Genomic DNA, 20,359 nt, shown 5'->3' with positions numbered 1-20,359 from the left:
TTTTGAGAGGGAGAGAGAGATAAAATGGTGGTAGGGGTAGAGGGAGAAAGAGAATCTTTTTTTTTTTTTTTTTTTAAGATTTTATTTATTTATTTGACAGAGAGAGATCACAAGTAGTCAGAGAGGCAGGCAGAGAGAGAGAGGGAAGCAGGCTCCCTGCTGAGCAGAGAGCCCGATGCGGGACTCGATCCCAGGACCCTGAGATCATGACCTGAGCCGAAGGCAGCGGCTTAACCCACTGAGCCACCCAGGCGCCCCGAGAAAGAGAATCTTAAAGCAGATCCCACATCCAGTGCAGAACCATGTGTGGGGTTCAGTCTTACAACCCTGAGATCATGACCTGAGCCAAGTCAGACACATAACCAACTGAGCCAGCCAGGCACCCTCCAGTAGTCCACATCTGAATTTGGGGTTACCCTGTACCCAGTTGTAAATGCCAGCAACCACCCAGGGGTGGGGTGTTCCATATTGTCATATGGATTGAATTGGTTTATAATGTTCAAGTCTTCTAAATTCTTCTTGACTTTCTGTCTTTACAGTGAGGGCTGGAAATCTACAACTATGGGTGTTGAATTCTCTCTCTCCTTTTCATTTTGTTAGCTTTTGCTTCATATATTTTGATTTTTGTATTTCACTGATATATTAATCTTTGAGTCATTATGAAATGTCCTTCTTTGTCTCTAGTAATTCTTATTGTCTGATGTTGATATAAATATTTTAGCTCTCCTGTGGTTGCTCTTTGTGTAATATATCTTTTTCTATTTTTCTCTCAACCTATTTTATCTTTGAACCTAAGGTATGTTTCATAGACTATATAAAATTGATCTTTTTGTTGTTGTTTTTGTTGTTTTTTTTTACAGTTGGATCTTTTTTATCCATTCTGACAATATTTTGCTTTTTGTTTGGAATATTTAGGTCATTTATGTTTAATACAGTTATAATATAGTTGGGTTTACATTTGTCATTTTATTTTATTTTATTTTAAAGATTTTATTTATTTGACAGAGAGAGACACAGTGAGAGATGGAGCACAAGCAGGGGGAGTGGGAGAGGGAGAAGCAGGCTACCTGCTGAGCAGGGAGCCCAATGCGAGGCTCTGTCCCCAGAATCCTGGGATCGTGACCTGAGCGGAAGGCAGACAATGATTGAGCCACCCAGGCGCCCCTGTTATTTTATTTTTTATAATGTCTCCTTTGTTGAGGTACCTCTGTACCTTTAATGTTTTTTTTGCAGGGGTTAGTTTTTTAACTGTATTTTAAAATTTTTTTTAAATTGTTGCTCTAGGGATTATACCTATATCTTCATTTATCACAGTGTTCAAATTAATGTTTATTTAATTTCAGTAAAATATAGAAACATTGCACCAGTAGGGAAGAGCTCCGTCTCCTCTCTCCTTTTTAAAGTATTACTTTTACATATATGACATCTGTGTGTATTATAAATCTCACATTACAGTGTTACAGTTACTGCTTTTTACAACCATTTATTTTTTAAAAGAAGGTGAGAGAAGAAATAATCATTTATAGGATCTTCTGTGTTAACATACATATTTACCACTTTTTGTCTGCATTTCATTTTGTGGATTTGAGTCACAGATTCTTTCCTTTTAGCCTAAAGAATTTCCTTTATTCTATTTTATTTATTTATTTATTTGACAGACAGAGATCACAAGTAGGCAGAGAAGCAGGCAGAGAGAGGGGAGGAAGTAGGCTCCCTGCTGAGCAGAGAGCCCAATGCTGCCCAGGATCCTGGGATCATGACCTGAGCTGAAGGCAGAGGTTTTAAGCCACTGAGCCACTCAGGCGCCCCTCCTTTATTATTTCTTTTAAAGCAGGTCTGCTACCAATGAGATTTCTTAGTCTGCTTATCTAGGAATTCTTTTCCTTTACATTTTTAAAATTTTTAGTAGTTTTATTTTATTTTACTTTATTTTAATGTCATATTATATTATATTATATCATATTATTTTTTACAATCCCTCCACTCGGTGTTGGGCTCGGACCCATGACCTCGAGATCAAGAGGCACATGGTCTTCCCATTGAGCCAGCCAGGCACCCCCCAGTTAAAAAAAAAAAAGAAAGAAAAAAAAATTAAAGTAATATCTGTTGCCAACACGGGGCTCAAACTTGCCACCTCAAGGTCAAGAGTCATATGCTCTTCTGACTAAGCCAATAAGGTTCCCCTTTTGTCTTTGTTTTGAAAGAATATTTTTGTTGGATGTAGAATTCTTATTTTTTCCCCTCAGCACTTTGAATGTCATTCTCCCTTTGGGTTTCTAGTGTTTCAAAATGAGAAATCAACTGCTAATCTAATGTGGTTTTCTTGTATATGATGAATTTTCTTTACTGCTTTCAGGATTTTTCTAATTGTCTTTCACTTGTTTGACTATGATGTATCCATGTGGCTTTTATTGAGGTCTCCTTTGAGATTTGTTGAACTTCTTGGATATGTGTGAATTGATGTTTTTCATCAGTTTAGAGGATGTTTGGGGCCATTATTTTTTCAAGTATTTGTTCTACCTCATTTTTTTCTAGGATTCATATTATATACATGTTGGTGTTCTTGATAATTGTCCCTTGTGTTTCAGAGGCCCTATTAATTTTTCTTTAATCTTTTTCTCTCTATCCTTCAGATTGCACAGTTTCTGTTGACTTATTTTGTTTGCTGATTTCTTTATTTGGCATCTTGAATCTGTTGTTGAGCCGTTTTTGTGAAATTTCTTTTCAGTTTTTATACTTTCCAACTGCAGAATGTCTGTTTGTTCCTCTGTTAAGAATTTGTTTCCTTGGGGCGCCTGGGTGGCTCAGTGGGTTAAAGCCTCTGCCTTCGGCTCAGGTCATGATCCCAGGGTCCTGGGATCAGCCCCATGTCGGGCTCTCTGCTCTGCAGGGAGCCTGCTTCCTCCTCTCTCTCTCTCTGCCTGTCTCTCTGCCTACTTGTGATCTTCGTCTGTCAAATAAATAAAATCTTAAATCTTAAAAAAAAAAAAAAAGAATTTGTTTCCTTATTGAGATTCTCTACTTGTTGATTCATTGTTATCATACTTTAATTTTTAAAATGTATTTGCCTTTAGTATTTGGAACATATTTAAAATAGCTCCTTTGGGACGCATGGGTGGCTCGGTGGGTTAAGTCTCTGTCTTCAGCTCAGGTCATGATCTCAGGGTCCTGGGAACAAGCCCCATATCCGGCTCTTTGCTCAGCAGGGAGCTTGCTTCTCCCTCTGCCCCTCCCTCTGCCAGCGCTGACTCGTGCACGCCCCCTCTCTCTCTTTCTCTCTGACAAATAAATAAATAAAATATTTAAAAAAATAAAATAGCTCTTTTGATGTCTTTGTGAAGTCCATCATCTGAGGACATTGTTTTTCTAGTGACTGCTTTTTATCTCCTGTGTATGAGTCACGTTTCCTATTTCTTCAAAGGTCTCTTAATTTTTTATTGAAAACTGGACACTTTAGATAATATATTGCAGCAGCTTTAGATTCTAATTGTTTTTCCCTTTGAAAGGGTTGCTGTGTTTTTGTTTGGGTAACTGGGATACATTTGAAATCTGTCTCTCCCGTACTGTGTTGTTGCTTATGTCTCTGCTCAGTTTTTAAATTTTTTCTCTTTTAACTTTTAAACCTGGCTTTCTATTCTTTGCTCTTGTCCTTTCCAGCATAGTTTACTGGTCAGCTAGTGCCTGGTCAGAAATTGTGCTCAAATACCTCCCACCACTAAAGGTTTTTGGCATCTCCTCTGCATAATCCTGTAGTGTCAGCGAAGAATATGCTTGATCCATTCATGATCACATCCTCAGGCTAGTGGTACGCTCAATTGCCCTGTCTGCCTGCTGGTGAGATGGTCACTTGCATCAGTAATGCCCCTGAGTATAGGTGTGGCCAACCATTCCACTTTGGGGGCTCCTTTGTTAGTGCAAACACAGATCATCCAGGTCTGTGCCACCTAATTAGGCAGAACCTATTGAGCTGGGGGGGTGGGGAATGGGAGTGGCCCCTACTGTTCTTAATAAAAATCCTACAAGTTTTTATTTTTTAAGATTTAATTATTTATTTGAGAGAGAGAAAGAGAAAGAGCTTATAAGCAGGTGGAGGAGTAGAGGGAGAGAGCCTCCTGAAGCAGGCTTCCGGTTGGGTTGGGAGTCTTACACTGCTCTACCAGGATCCTGAGATCATGACCTGAGCCCAAACCAAGAGTCTGCCACTTCACTGACTCTGCCAGCCAGGCGCCCCAAACCTGCAGTGTTTTTTTGTTTGTTTATTTTTAATTTTATTTATTTATTAAAGCATGTGCAAGCAGGGGGAGAGACAGAGCAAGGGAGAAGCTGACTTCCCCGAGCAGGGAGCCTGACAGGGGCTCCATCCCAGGACCCTGAGATCATGACCTGAGATGAAGGCAGATGCTTAACCGACCAGGTTCCCTGATACTGCAGGTTTTTAAGCATCAGCACTTCTCTTTGTGTATGGATTTGATAGATTTCCAGAGCTCTGAAGTGGTTTTATTATTTTTTTAAGATTTATTTATTTATTTGAAAGAGAGAGAGCACACCCAAGTGGGATGGAGGAGAAAGAATCTCAGGCAGACTCCACCCAGTGGAGAGCCCGATGTGGGGGTGCAGTGTGTTTGTGTGTGGGGGTCCCCGATGCAGGGCTGATGTCATGACTCTGAGATCACGACCTGAGCTGAAACCAGAAGTCAGGTGCCCAGCCAACTGGTGCTCCTGAAGTAGTTGTTTTGATTAATTTTGTCTTGTTTTATAATTACATTTTGGGAGTATTAGCTGACCCTTTCCCTTTCTCATAACCAGAAGTGTCCTGCTTTACCAGTACTTCTGAAACCCTGCATATTCGTAATCTATCACCTCTTCCTCACACTGAGGCAGCCATTATCTTAACATTTTGATAATCATTCCTGAGCCTTTTGTTTTTTAAAGATTTTGTTTAGGGGTGCTTGGGTGGCTCAGTGGGTTAAAGCCTCTGCCTTTGGCTGGGGTCATGATTCCAGGGTCCTGGGATCGAGCCACACATCAGGCTCTCTCCTTGGCAGGGAGCCTGCTTCCTCCTCTCTCTCTCTCTGCCTGCCTCTCTGCCTACTTGTGATCTGTATTTGTCAAATAAATAATAAAATCTTTAAAAAATACAGATTTTGTTTATTTATTTGATAGACAGAGATCATAAGTATGCAGAGAGGCAGGTAGAGAGAGAAGGGGAAGCAGGCTCCCTGCCAAGCAGAGAGCCCGATGTGGGGCTCAATTGCAGCACCCTGAGATCATGACCCGAGCCGAAGGCAGAGGCTTTAACCCACTGAACCACCCAGGTGCCCTCATTCCTGAGCTTTTTAAAGAAGTTTTAAAGCACAACTAAGTATCCATATATATTATGTCATTTCATATTGTGTTGATTTGAACTTTATATATACTGAATGACATAGGGTTTTTTGTTTTTGTTTTTGCAATTTGCTTTTTTTGTTTTGTTTTGTTTTAAAGAATTTATTTATTTGACAGAGAGTGAGAGAAGGAGAGAGAGCACAAGTCGGGGGAGCAGCAGAGGGAGAGGGGGAAGCAGGCTCCCTGCTGAGCAGGGAGCCCGATGTAGGACTTGATCCCAGGATCCTGAGATCATGACCTGAGCCGAAGGCAGAGGCTTAAACCACTGAGCCACCCAGGTGCCCCTGTTTTGTTTTTACTTACCATTGTTTTCATTGTTTTATCCATGTTGATGTAGTTGTCTTTTGTGTCCATTGCTATATGCTGCTTTATTGTAGCAGTGTACCACAACTTATTTTTCCATTCCACTGTTTGTCAGTAGATGTTCTGTTTTTGTTTTGTCTATCACAGAAACAGTGCTGCTATGACACATGGTTTCTCTAGACAGTGTTTTTTAAGCTTTTAGGTCACCACCTATTGGGTTGTGAAATCAATTGACTGAGTCATGACTAACACTAAAATTTTTTAAATACATAGAATGAAAAAATATCTGAGTGCTTTACATAAGTTTTTGTCTCACAGATGTAACCACAGGAAGCTCCAAACTCCTAAGTCACCCCTTATTTCTTGCATTTCAGAAAGCACTGCACATTCCCTGTTGTTTGCCCTCCCCTCCTTCTCCACCTCTTTTCTACTTTGGTTCATCATCAGCAAAATCCCCAATATTCTTTTTTTTTTTTTAAATTTTTTAAAGATTTTATTTATTTATTTGACAGACAGAGATCACAAGTAGGCAGAGAGGCAGGCAGAGAGAAAGAGAGAGGAGGAAGCGGGCTCCTTGCTGAGCAGAGAGCCCGATGTGGGGCTTGATCCCAGGACCCTGAGATCATGACCCGAGCTGAAGGCAGAGGCTTAATCCACTGAGCCACCCAGGTGCCCCCCAAATCACCAATATTCTTAACTTCCTCTCTGAACTTCTCCTTTACCTTCTTGCACTAGTAACACTGTGGCTTTCCACTGAGGGTACAGCTTCATCTTGCAAGGGGTACCTGTGCTTTTTTTTTTCCTCCTGCAGTCCTTATCAACTCTGCCTGGATTTCCTTGTTCCTCACTGCCACTTTGCAGGTAATTTTCCTCTTCATTAATCCCCATATTGCTGTCCTCTTTTGACCACTGACTGTGGTGATTTTTGTTCCTTGCTTAGTGTCATTTTGTCCATTATTACTTTTGTCTTAATTAATTCTTCCTGATTTTAGTATATACAGATGATCTTCTCACAGTGCCCACTCAGTTCTGTGAACTTTCTCATAATGATTTTGTACTCCACCTCAGCCAGGTATTTCCACAGTCCTACTCTGACCAATGCTTCTCAAACTATTTGTTGTGATGAACTAGCGTGTGTGTGTGTGTGTGTGTGTGTGTGTGTGTGTATACACACATTTTTTTTTTTTAAGAATCTTATTTATTTATTAGAGAGGGAGAGAACTTGTGTGTGTATGTGAGCCAGGGAGTGGGGGATGTGATGGGGAAGGGAGAGAGGGAGGAGCAGACTCTCCCCTGAGCAGGGAGCCTGGCATGGGGCTCGATCCCAGGACCCTGAGATTATGACCTGAGGCAAAGCCAGGCACTTAACCTATTGAGCCACACAGGTGCCCCAAGACCAATATATTTTTACTTCCAATCCATCGCTGGTGGATTTTTTGGGTAAAATACAATTAATTAAGGTGCCTGGGTGGCTCAGTGGGTTAAGTATCTGCCTTTGGCTCAGGCCATGATACCGGGGTCCTGGGATCAGGTCTCTTTCTCCCTTTGTCTTTCATGAATAAATAAATAAAATCTTTTTACAAAATACAGTAAATTACTAGGAAATTGAAATGCTGTTTCGTTGTCATGACAATACCAAATTGCTATAGGTCTCTAGTTAGTTTTCTTAATTTCTATACTTCTCTCACTGTAGACAGTCCTTTAAGAACACCACTTTGAGTGGCACTATTTTAGATCTCCTTAGTTACCAATAAATGCAACCCTTCTGTAATCTGTTTCATTCACAGTACTCTTGGACTACCACCTTCTTTATGCAATTCACTATAGTACCTTGACTCCACTGGGATGTTCATTCCATTGGACATTTTCACTGCCCTCTCCCTTCTGACTGTGATCATTACAGTCATTTCCTTGTATACACTCTTCTTTCTTGCACTGATCTACTTGCTTGGTAAAACTAGAATTCTGGTTAAACCAACTTCTTCCTCCTCTGTGCTTGGACTTAAACAGCTGAATTTCAGAGGAGAACAACATACCTATGTGTGCCAGTCTCACTTGAAGTTCATGTTGCAACCCTTAAAGTGGGACCTTATTACTGTCTGAAAATCATATACTATACTACTCTAGTGTCTTCACTTTCATAATACGTTTTCACACCTTGTTTTCTGATCAGCTCAGCACCACCTCATTCATCCTCACTCATAATGATGACCTTGCTTTCCACTTCCTTGAAAAATTTGTAGTAAGAGGGAACTTCCATAGATTCCCGTTATGTTTATCATTCATTGGGCCTGAAAATTAGAATGACACCTTTTGTCTTGACACATTCTGTCTTAAGGTCTGTTTTACCTGTTAATCATAGAGATAAATAGATTGGGGGATTATGTGATTTTTTTCATTTATACAATTTTTTATTTCTCTAAACCTTTTATAAGTCCCTGTGTATGGTAGATGTACAGTGAACAGTAACACAGTTAACTATAATTATGCAAAGTGCTGTGGAAGAAAACAGGTGTGTAATCTGTATATAACAGGGAACCTCTTAGTAAGGTACCAAAGGCTATCCCAAGGAAATGATACTTACTCTGATATCTGTGAAGAATAGCCAATAAGGGAGAAGGCTCAAAATGAGTGTGAAAGGCCAGAGATCTGGAAAAGTTGCTTATTCTTTGTATCCGGAAGGAGTCAGGGTGTGAGTGGCCCAAGATGAAACTGGGGATGTGGGCAGAGGTTTTGAGCAGGGAAGAGCAATTGCACACTACCTTCTTCCCTAAGTTTGTGTTGATGATCTCTCCCTAGCGTGGAAATTGAGTAGTATTGCAAATTATTCTTTTTGACGCTCTATAAATTATTGTGCTTAGTAGTTTTATTCTCACATTTTCTGTAGCGAGTGTTAGAATCCTTTTCCATTTTCACAAACCTCCAAACTTGCTCTTTTCATCTTGCATTAAGTTTTGCTGACCAAGAATGAGGTCTGATATGAGAGAAACTCCCTCCAGATTTTCACAGTAGCCTCATTTAGCCTTATACTTTGTACTTTTCACTTCGTTTCCCTTAATACTTTACACTTCTCTGTCTCAGAGGGGCAGGGTATTGCTTTCTTTCCATGGTTTGGCTCTCCTATCTGTCCTCATCTTTTGTTATCTTAGTTTCCTAATGAATACAGGACTAATAAATGCTGCATTTTGATTGTCCAGAACTGACAACCTGTTTTCAATTTGTTTATTTTTTTAAAGACTTCATTTATGTGAGAGAGTGTGTGTGTGTGTACACAAGTGGGGAGTTAGAGGGGTGGAGAGAGAGGGGGAGAAGTAGACTCCTCACTGAGCAGAGAGCCTGATGCGGGCTCAATCCCAGGACGCTGGGATCATGACCTGAGCTGAAGGCAGATGCTTTACTGATTGAGCCACTCAGGCACCCCTTTACTTTTGTTTTTTTAAAAAGATTTATTATTTATTTTGGAGAAGGCAAAAGAGTGCAAGCCCTTGGGAGAGTGAGTAGGGGGAAGGACAGAGGGAAAGACCCTTCAAGCAGACTCCCATTTGGGCTCAGGGCTCAGTCTTACAACCTATGAGATCATGACCTGAGCCCAGACCAAGAAAACGATGCTTAACCGACTGTGCCACCGAGGCACCACTGACAGCCTGATTTTTAAAATTACTGCATATAATCCTTTTTAAAGGGAAGAGGGAAACTCCTCAGGTAGAACTCAAGTTGCCTTGAACTACTCTCCTCTTGGTCATCCCCTTGCTCTTGTAAGACATTTATAAAATACTTTATGTGGAATCTACAAAAAACTCTTCCTATAAACACATTATATTTGCCTTGTAAAAATGTTCTGTTCTTTATAGAGCAGGTTGGTGGGCAGGAGTAACACTGAACATAGGAGATGATGATTATTGATTGTTCCATTGAAAAATAAATTATGGAGATTGTGTTTAGAGTGGTTGACAGTGAGATGGAGAATATTAGTCTGGAAATATGAGGTAGGACTGATAGGAATTAGTGAATGATGAGATGTAATGAATAAAGGAGAAGGCATTGTCAAGGGTAACCCTCAGGTTTATGACATGAGCAACTGAAGTAATAGTGTTGTTATTTTTAAAAAAAGATTTATTTATTTTATAGATAGGGAGAAAGCATATGTGCAAGAGCGGACGCAGGGCGGAGGAGGCAGAGGGAAGAGACTCTTCAGCAGATCCTGCGCTCAGCATGGAGCTTGATGTGGGGCTCAACCTCATAATCCTGAGTAGGACCTGACCTCACCAGGAGTCAGGTGTTCATTTGTGCCACCCCGGTGACCCTAGTGCTGTTTTTATGAGCTAGGGAAAGTTAGAGAACGACCAGAGTGGGGTAATACAGAGATGACTAATTTGGTTTTGGACATGAAGAGGTTGTGATACCTTTGTGAAATCGAAATGCAGATGTCGGTTGGCTGTTTGGGTAGACTGGATAGAGCTTGGAGAAGAGCTGAGATGGAGAGACAGAATTACTAGTATAGGGATGGTATTGGAAACTGGATGTAGAAGAGGGTTACTTTGATGGGTATGAAAAGGACCTAGTCCTAGGAGTAACACTGGAGGTTTGGTAGAGTAAGTTAAGTCTGTTATAAAGTAGGCTGAGAAGGAGCAACCAGAATAAAGGAAACCTTGGAAACCAAAGAAAAACATTAGCTTAAGGAGAAGAGGGGAGTGGTTAAACATAGAATGCTGCTTAGACGTTAAGATGAGGGCCAAGCTGTTTGTTGGCTTTAGATATACCAGGGTCATTAATGTTCTGCTGCTCTACAGGTTTAATAAAAGCAGATGTCAGATGGGATTGGGTTGGAAGAGTATGAGAGGTAAGGTAGTAGAGGCTGGGAGTTTAGACAACTCTCTTAATGAGGTGGTGAAAGAAGAGAATGGTTCCTGGAGGAGATGTGAGGTTGAGGTGGTAAGTAGAAGGAGAATTTTTCAAATGAATGAGTAAATGGATGGATGGATGATCCATTTGAGTGGGAGAAGTTGATGAATGTATATCCTTGTAGAAGGGGACTGCCGTTAGACTGGAGGGAAGAACAGCATGGTGGAAAATGCTGTTCTAAGGAAATAAATGCTGTATTTACTATTTCATTTACTTAAATGCTTATTTACTATTTCATTGTGAATTTACTATTCTACCAGGTGGTTGAGAGCCTTTTATCCCATTTATAAGATGCAACTATTATTCGATAGTTTTATCTTTTTCTATTGCCAGCTACTTTTAATTACCTCTACCTGGACCAAAAACAATATATGCAGTAAATACTGTGGTTGTTGGGGAAGATTACTTTGTACACATGGCATCTTTCCCCACTGTGTTTAGGGCACTTTATTTTTATTCTGCTGCAGAGAGTTTTGTCAGAGCTTGTATTTTCACTTACTGTGACTTTTTCTTGCTTTGTGTTTTATGAATTATGACAAAATTCCGCTACAGGGGGGAGACTCTAATTGACTTCACTGACTAAATTTGACCTGAACAGTGGTTGCTGTTATGAGCAGAAAGGTGCAGCTCCCCTTTTATTCAGAAGACTTTTCAGTAGACTTGTATGGTTTTTTTTTTTTAATTTTTAATTTTTTATAAACATATATTTTTATCCTCAGGGGTACAGGTCTGTGAATCGCCAGGTTTACACACTTCACAGCACTCACCAAAGCACATACCCTCCCCAATGTCCATAACCCCACCCCCTTCTCCCAACCCCCCCTCCCCCCAGCAACCCTCAGTTTGTTTTGTGAGATTAAGAGTCACTTATGGTTTGTCTCCCTCCCAATCCCATCTTGTTTCATTTATTCTTCTCCTACCCACTTAAGCCCCCATGTTGCATCACCACTTCCTCATATCAGGGAGATCATATGATAGTTGTCTTTCTCTGCTTGACTTACTTCGCTAAGCATGATACGCTGTAGTTCATGTTGTCGCAGATGGCAAGATTTCATTTCTTTTGATGGCTGCATAGTATTCCATTGTGTATATATACCACATCTTCTTTATCCATTCATCTGTTGATGGACATCTAGGTTCTTTCCATAGTTTGGCTATTGTGGACATTGCTGCTATCCGAACGTTTATAGTAGACTTGTATGTTTGATTGGGGTTTTGAATAGGTAATACTTGCATACTTGCATGTGATAGTAGAATCAAGAGGTAAAAACAAAACAAAGGTCTTTTGACTCCTGTTCTCTCATTTGCTTTCTTTCCTTGCCAAAGTAGCTGCTGTTACCTATTTTCTTGAGTATCTTTCTAGAGATTCTGTACATACGCTGACGAACTCATAAGTATAATTTTGTTCTTTATTTACACAAATGGTATAATGTACTTTTTTTTATTCATTTAACATTATGTATTGGAAATTGCTCCATATTAGTGTATAAAGAACCTTTTCATCCTTTATGGCCACATTGTATGGACATGTCACTGTTAGCTAACAGGTGTCCTATTCATGGTTGATGCTAGTGTTTGTGATTAAAATTGCTTTTTTTAGGCAGCAGAAGTTGTAAACTTGTCAATAAACTCTAAAATATATGAATCTTGAAATGAAAGATAATTGAGTTGTCATATTGAAAGACAATGATAATGTGATGTTTTCTTACAAAGAAAAACAGTCTGGATTTATTTGTCCTACCCACACAATTTATTTACTGAACAAACAGGAGTTTTTTTTTTTTAATTTTATTTATGTATTTGACAGAGACGGCAAGAGAGGGAACACAAGCAGGAAGAGTGGGAGAGGGAGAAGCCAGCTTTCTGATGAGCAGGGAGCCTGATGTGGGGCTTGATCCTAGGACCCTGAGATCATGACTTGAGCCAAAGGCAGACACTTAACAACTGAGCCACCCAAGCAACACACAGGAGTTTTATGGTCATATTAACATATTCTCTTTTCCACCTGATGTTATATTATGTACTTAAAAAGGTCCAGGGCTTCCTGCTTTCAAAAATTAGAGACTTTTGATTCTTATGCTTTATTTCTGACATCAATTTCATTTGAGTATATTTCTAAAATATTTCAGCTGTAAAAAATTTTTTATTCTGGAATATATAACATCATTCTCTACAGAAGAGTCAACTCTCATTTTTATTTAGTTAGAGAATCTTGATCTATTCCTCATATTTGGAGTAATTCATATCTGAATATTTTATTTCCTGTTTGTATTGCCAACATGCTTTAGTTATGACACTGGCAGTTCCCTGGTTTAACTTTCACTCCCTCTGTTGGCTTTCAGAGGTGTTACATTCCTTTTGGAATTGTGTTAGGAATAACATTTATGCTTATTTTCATTTAATTCAAAAATTAGTAATGATGCAAATATGTGTATGAAATAGGCTACATATGGGATTGTTTTACATTAATGAATGTTTCAGTGGCCGCAGATGTTCTGGTTTTCATGAATGTGTTGAGGAACCTTCATCAGAATGTCTGTTTCATCAGCAGCTGAGAACAAGGCCATGAAAAACAAAAAATAGGAACATAGAATATTCATGTTTATAGTAAGCAAAAAGTAGGCTTGGTATGTTAGATCAAGGAAAGGATATTCTGAGTATCTTCTGGGTGCTGTCTACCATATATTAAACTGTTAGTAGAGTTGATAGAGCGGAATGAAGATGTCTTCTGGCACCTAATTAGCACACCATCTAGCTCAGTGTTTGTATCTGTCACCATTGGGACATCATAATTGCCTTCCGTAACATCACATGTACAGAGAGATATTTACTTGTTTTGCACATTCTTAGCACCATCCTTTTAAAACCAGACCACCAGTTAATGAAGTTTGCTCTGTATAGGTTACAACTCTTGTGTTTAAAGATTGTGTCTGTCCTGTTTCTCCATGATTAAGTAGAGTTGTAGCACACTCTGTACGGGAAGGATGTTAGGTTCTCATGTTAGCATATGGGGCATCTAGGTGGCCCAGTCAGTTGAAATCCAACTCTTGGTTTCCACTCAGGTCATGATCTCAGGGTCTGGGGATCCAGCCCTGAGGTCAGGGAGGAGTCTGCTTGAGATTCTCTCCTTTTCCCTCTCCCTCCTCAGCCCCTCTTCCCACTTATGCTTTCTCAAATAAATAAAATATTACAAAAAAGAAGTTAGCATATAAGGTGGAGAATGTATGTAGGGTGTTTTAAGCTCCTTAAGTCATTCATAGACTATAGTATACTAGGTTTCCTGGGTTCACAAAGTAGTTGGTCTGTATTTAATGGCTGCTGTTTATGAAACAAAACATGCTGAAACACTAGGCTCACATTCAGCCTGATGAGAGGTATGTGGGAACTAGGAAAGGAGTGTGAGGAAACAGCGTAGTGAGGCCTGGCCTCTTCATACGCGTGTAGAGCAGCTTCTTCTGAGAGGAATAGCACAGAGGTTTGATGCATACAGTTACTTTGGGTGCTCATTTGCCAAATGCATGTAATTGAAAGGTTTTTTTTTTTTTTTTTTTTTTTTAACGCAAGTGTGTACATTTGATGTTACTCCACTATAACTTCCTCTCTTTGAGGATTTGAAAATAAAAGTAATCATTCTAGCTAACTTTTTCTGAGACTAGTTTGCCTTTTTTTTTTTTTTTAAGATTTTATTTATTTATTTCACACAGAGAGAGATCACAAGTAGGTAGAGAGGTCAGCAGAAAGAGAAGGGGAAGCAGGCTCCCTGCTGAGCAGTGCTCAATCCTAGGACCCTGAGACCATGACCTGAGCCAAAGGCAGAGGCTTAACCCACTGAGCACCCAGGCACCCCTGAGACTAGTTTTTTTGAAGCATTCTTTTTCATTGATGTTAAAGTCAGAATATATACATTTAACTGTATCAGAGTTTTGAGGATCCTTTCTTGAATATTTTAAGTAAAGTTTTAAAATTGGAAATCCTTGTTTGGTTCCTTGCTGGTCTTGCAAGTTCAGTAATTGAGGATCAATATTACACCATTTTTAGTAGTTGTGTATGCTAGTATTTTGATAGTACTAAGTCCTTTGGATTTGACTGTTAAGCAGATGACAGATTTTAAAGGCCTGGCTAAGGGTAACTTTTGCTACTCAGAAAGGTAGGCATGTTGTATAGATAAGTAATCTACCATTTCTGTTTATTGATTTTGTGTGTTTTTGTACAGGTTGCTTTCCTGTTGCATCTTTGACCTAGTTTCCTAGACTCTGCTCCATGATTTAACTTGAAAGTCTGAAATGAAGATGGAGGAGGCAGTGGGAAAAGTTGAAGAACTCATTGAGTCTGAAGTCCCTCCAAAAACATCTGAGCAAGAGACAACGAAGGAAGAAGATGGATCTGTAGAACTGGAATCTCAAGTTCAGAAAGATGGGGTAGTGGATTCTACGGTTCTGTCTTCAATGCCCTGCTTATTGATGGAACTGAGAAGGGACTCTTCTGAGTCTCAGTTAGCATCCACAGAAAGTGACAAGCCGACCACTGGCCGAGTTTATGAGAGTGACTCCTCTAATCACTGCATGCTTTCTCCTTCCTCTAGTGGTCACCTGGCTGATTCAGACACTTTGTCTTCTGCAGAAGAGAATGAACCCTCTCAGGCAGAGACAGCGGTGGAAGGAGACCCTTCTGGAGTGTCTGGTGCCACAGTTGGGCGCAAGTCTCGGCGTTCTCGATCTGAAAGTGAAACATCTACCATGGCTGCCAAGAAAAACCGGCAATCCAGTGATAAACAGAATGGCCGAGTCGCCAAGGTTAAAGGTCATCGGAGCCAAAAGCACAAGGAGAGAATCAGGCTACTGAGGCAGAAAAGGGAGGCTGCTGCACGAAAGAAGTACAACCTGTTGCAGGACAGTAGTACCAGTGATAGTGACCTGACTTGTGACTCAAGCACGAGCTCATCAGATGATGATGAAGAGGTTTCAGGGAGCAGCAAGACAATCACTGCAGAGATACCAGGTAGAGGATGTTTTTTAAACTGACTGTAGAGCAACCGATGGCATTTCTAAGCTGTCAGGCTCAGTTAGATGAGTGACACTTGAAAAAATCCAGGACCTGCAGCTCTGTGTAAATTTGAAGACTGCAGTGTATTAACAAGACATGGCCAATTTTAAAAACCTGTTCTGAGGTTTCCAGTGCACTTTAGCACGTCAGCAAAAAATACTTAAATGGTTAATGATAGGGACAAGATTATTTTTAAGTAATGGAATTTCTCACAAGTCTCTTTCTCTGTAACACATGACCTGAACTCCCATCATTGCCTTTATAGCACTGCTTAGATTTAATACTGTTCAACATTATTACTAAGTAAATTCTCCTCAGGAATAGGCATTTTGCTTTATTATATAGCCACTGTACTTGAGCTTATGGTGTCTGAAATGACATGTTCCATCTTCTGTTAAAGTTTTCTAGTAGCTGTTCCTCCTAAAACAGTAGTTTTATGAGCTTTTCCCCAGGTCAGAGCATGATGAGATATTTATCCTTGTTGCACATTTTTCTATTCTGAGTTGTCACTTGCATTGGAAAGAATGCTTTTTTGCAGTATTTTCTCTTTACTTTAAGAAGTTTGATAGAAATCTCCTTATTCTAGCTCTCATTGGTGTAAGGGTATGTAATTTAAGGGTATGTAATTTATTACATGTTTGACATATCTGCCTTTTCCATATTATCATGACTAGTACTGTGTACTACAAAGGCATTCTTGAGATTTCAAGGTGCAAGAATGATGAGGTCTGAATGGTTCTTAATTGGTGAATTCTCATTATTGAAGAGACTCTTATGATTAGAACATTTTATAAAGTACATAGCATTTAATAGATAATGACAGCATTGTTTATTGCTACATTAAAGAAGGGGAGGTTTTGGTTTTTAAAATTTTATGGGTGACTGTTCTTTCCTCTTATTTTTCTGAAAAGTTTGTTTCTATACATGAAGACAGCATATTGCTGATATACAAAGAATATTTCAAGAAAAATCATATTGGTTAATTGAGACTGTAGCCAACCAAACTTACATAAACTCAGTAACAAGAATGATCCTGTAGGTGTTCATCTTAAAATAATAAAAGTCTCATCCATATATTACATTAAATAGGCGTTTTTAACAATTAGAAATGCTTACTGTTTTAGTATCTCTTGAACTCCTTTGGTAGTTCCTTGTGTTAAAATTGCTGGGGAGGGGGTTTATTTGAATTTCATCAGTTGAGTGCATGAGAGAAGCAACTTCGGGGTTGTTCTCAGACACATTCTAAGTATGTTTCAGTTTTTCATTTAATATTTTTTAGAAAGCTTGATTAGCACCTGTAAAATTGTTCATGCATTCTTAGTCCTGTGTTCTGATCTGTTAATCAAGATCATGATGATACATTGCTTAATTTTACTCACTAAACAGAGTTTTAGGTAACCACCCCAATATTTTGCCTCCTTATGGAAAGGGAAAAGAAGGTGGGTGAACAGAATAGACCCAGTTATAGAGGTGGCATGAGAAATGTGTTCATGGGCACTGTCCTGTTTGGGTCACATAGGTTAGGTGTGCTTTGTTTATATTATCCAGACTTCCTTGCTATTTGACTACTTTCACCAGTGTTTAAAACTTCCAAAACCCTGGTGGTCTGTTTCTTGTCTATTCTGAATTATATACAAACCAAAAGACCAAAGTAAGTTATCTGAGTCTGTGATTTAATTTCTCTTGCTCACAGCATTTAGTAAGGTTGTGGCTTTTGAAAGTTTGTAGGGTTTTCTAAGGTAATCGCGGAGAATCAAATGGTAGGTAAGGTGCTGGGCCACTTTATCTGACCACCTAGATTGTGTGCACTGCACAGGTTCGGGAGGTGCTGTTCATATGAGCGGGTATATAAAGCAGCAAAGATGGAGCAGCTGAAGTTTAAGTATTAGGAGGTTCCTTTCAAATGTCCATATTGCTACTCCTAAAAAATTATGACATTGTGCGTCTCTAATGTAATAATTATGTATATGTCAGTTTTCCTGAGTCACATTATGAGTTCAGGGAAGGGGATGCATTCAACCTAATAGCAAGGGCAATTGTTGAAAAGTTGTACAAATTGTAAAGATTGAATAAATTATGAACTGACTTGGATAAATTATGACTGACTTGAACGTAGACATTCAGGTGAACTTAAACTCAATGTGCCTGACAGAATCTCTTGGATGTTGATGTTTGAATCAAGCTGTTTACACAGAATGGATATCAAGGGGAAAAGTAAAAACAGATTCTTGCTATCCTTTTTCATCAAGGTACCACTGATTTAGTAATTCAGAAAATGCTTCATTTATAAACTTTATCAGCAGCATAAATGTTGAAGGAATTAGACTTAAAAGTTCTTTTACAACAATTTTACAATTAATGCATTTTCTTTTTTCATTTTTATTTTTTTAATGCATTTTCTTTTAAAGAGTGAAAATGGTGGAGACTTCTGTATTTTATAGTGCACGATCATGTTTAATTGAGTTTGATATCTGGAAACAAATGTTTATGAAGATTGTTTTTTTAGTTAACAGTTAACTGACAGGCAGCTTATTATCCATGCTAAATCATTTTCTCCACGAAGTTTTTGAGGCTGTATTGCTGTTTTACGAAAGTGTTTGGAGAGATCATGTCAAGATAATTCTGATAGTTCTTGCACTTGGGGGACTTAGAAGTGAGCAAAATAGAGTATTTATAGTGAATATTAATGTGAAAATACTTTGTAGTGGTCTTGAGTATTCAAGGTTTTTAATCAAATATCTCATTTATCTTTATAGATGATCTTTTTGTACTTTTTTTTTTTTTAAGATTTTATTTATTTATTTGACAGAGAGAGAGAGATCACAAGTAGGCAGAGAGGCAGGCAGAGCGGGGGAAGCAGGCTCCCTGCTGAGCAGAGAGCCCTATGTGGGGCTCGATCCCAGGACCTTGAGATCATGACCTTAGCCGAAGGCAGAGGCTTAACCCACTGAGCCACCCAGGCGCCCCTCTTTTTGTACTTTTAATCACTCTTTGCAGTTTTATAGTTGGATAGTTGGACATCATTTCTCTGTAAAATCACTTTGAGTTGAAGCTAGTTCTGTAAAGTCTGCTCTTGCAGGGAATTTTGATTTTAGTGAATATGAATGATGGACATCAGACTTCATTCAGGTAAAGAAATTAGTTCTCTAAAGAGACTTACTTAGGTCCATCAGTGTACATGGGGAGCAAGGAAAAGTTTTTTCCAATAACTTTTTTTTTTTTTTTTTTAAGATTTTACTTATTTGAGACAGCGAGCGAGAGAGCAGGAGTGGGGGAGCAAAGGGAGATGCATACTCCCCACTGAGCAGGGAGCTTGACACGGCTTGATCCCGGGACCCTAAGGATCATGACCTGAGCTGAAGGCAGACGCTTCACTGAATGAGGCACCCAGGCTCCCATAACTGTTGTTTTTGATAAATATTTAGTGTAGAGTAAACCTGAGGGTAGCTTCATCTTGTCTTGGCTGTAATGACCTGCTTTTGTGTGCTTTAAAAGTCCATCATATAAATGCCTCTTCAGACTGAGGTTCCAAAAATAGTACCCACCTTTGTTAGGTAAGGGTCAATTATCTAATTTTGCATTTAGAAAATCTCTATTTCGGAGAATGTCAGGGAGGCTGTTGAGGACAGCTGTCCAAGATCATGTAATTTTCAGTCCATGTGGCCAGGTCAGCCCCGCTGAAGCCAGGATCTTGGTATCCCTTATTCACCATACACATTTATTCCCTGCAATGCATCCTGATAAGCTATTATCTTAGCTCACAGTGTTTCTGAGGCAGAGACTTACTATGCTTCATCAACTAATTCTTGTTTGAAAATGAAAAAGAATTTTTTTAAGTAGTAAATGCTTTGTAGAAAATTTTGAAAACAGAAAAATATGAAGTAGAAGATTAAAATCACCCACAATCCTGCTTTTGTTAACATTTGAGTATGTTGCCTTTTATAATATGTAACAAAATTCACCACCCTATATATACTTCCATCTTCCTTTCCTCTTAACATTGCGTTTTGAACATTTTAACAAAACACAATATTCTCCCTAAAATGTGTGGATTTTGAATTATTTAGCTGACTGTAAGATAAATTCCCTAGTGTTGGGCCTTTGAGCTGTTTTTAGTTTTTGCTATTATGAGAAAAGGCTATGAATACTTTAAGGCTCTTGACACAGACTGCTTTTTAGAATATATTAAGTTTATTGCATCCAGGAGTTTGTGTTCGTCGCATTATATTCTTACTGTTGAACATTTATATTTTTAAAAAGTCTTGCAGATTTGATGGAAGAATTGTATCTTAGTGTTAATTTGCATTTCTTTGATTACTAGTGAAGCTGAAAAATCATGTTTGGCCATTTGTTATTTTGGTAAACATTCTATTCACACTCTTCGCACATTTTCCTCCTGCCACATTTGTTTTTCTTACTGATTGGTGAGTGTTCTTAGCCTGTTGGGGATTGAATTACTTGAAAATTTTTTATATTAAGCAGTGGGAACTCAAGGGCGAAGACCCCAAGCCCACATCAGCAGTCCTTAACAGATTTTTTCCTGGATTGAATATGAAGTGGCTAAAAGCGCCACCTTCCCATTTTAAGCCTCTTGTATTCTTACTGTATTTTAGGAGACTCACTGATAACAAAGCACTGAGACATAGTAATCAGGTGGAAACTGCCTATTTTCAGCTTAGTAAATGCAAACAAGGCAGGTAAAATCTGTGCAGTTTTCAATCTGACT

General features: G+C 39.0%; 1 protein-coding gene across 6 annotated transcripts in view; it reads left to right on the top strand.

Annotated features, from left to right (window-relative positions):
* Nucleotides 1-20,359, top strand: part of C13H18orf25 (chromosome 13 C18orf25 homolog) — an 89,699-nt gene that overhangs the window by 27,867 nt on the left and 41,473 nt on the right. For all 6 annotated transcript variants that reach the window (XM_032309634.1, XM_032309637.1, XM_032309633.1 and 3 more), the window contains exon 2: nucleotides 14,804-15,588. In XM_032309634.1, the coding sequence (XP_032165525.1) occupies nucleotides 14,874-15,588 (715 nt within the window). In that variant the 5' untranslated portion in view covers nucleotides 14,804-14,873. The remainder of the gene's footprint in view (nucleotides 1-14,803; nucleotides 15,589-20,359) is intronic.

The sequence above is a fragment of the Mustela erminea genome, chromosome 13 (genome assembly GCF_009829155.1).
Source record: "Mustela erminea isolate mMusErm1 chromosome 13, mMusErm1.Pri, whole genome shotgun sequence".
Taxonomy (NCBI): domain Eukaryota; kingdom Metazoa; phylum Chordata; class Mammalia; order Carnivora; family Mustelidae; genus Mustela; species Mustela erminea.
This window is presented reverse-complemented; position numbering and strand designations above follow the sequence as displayed.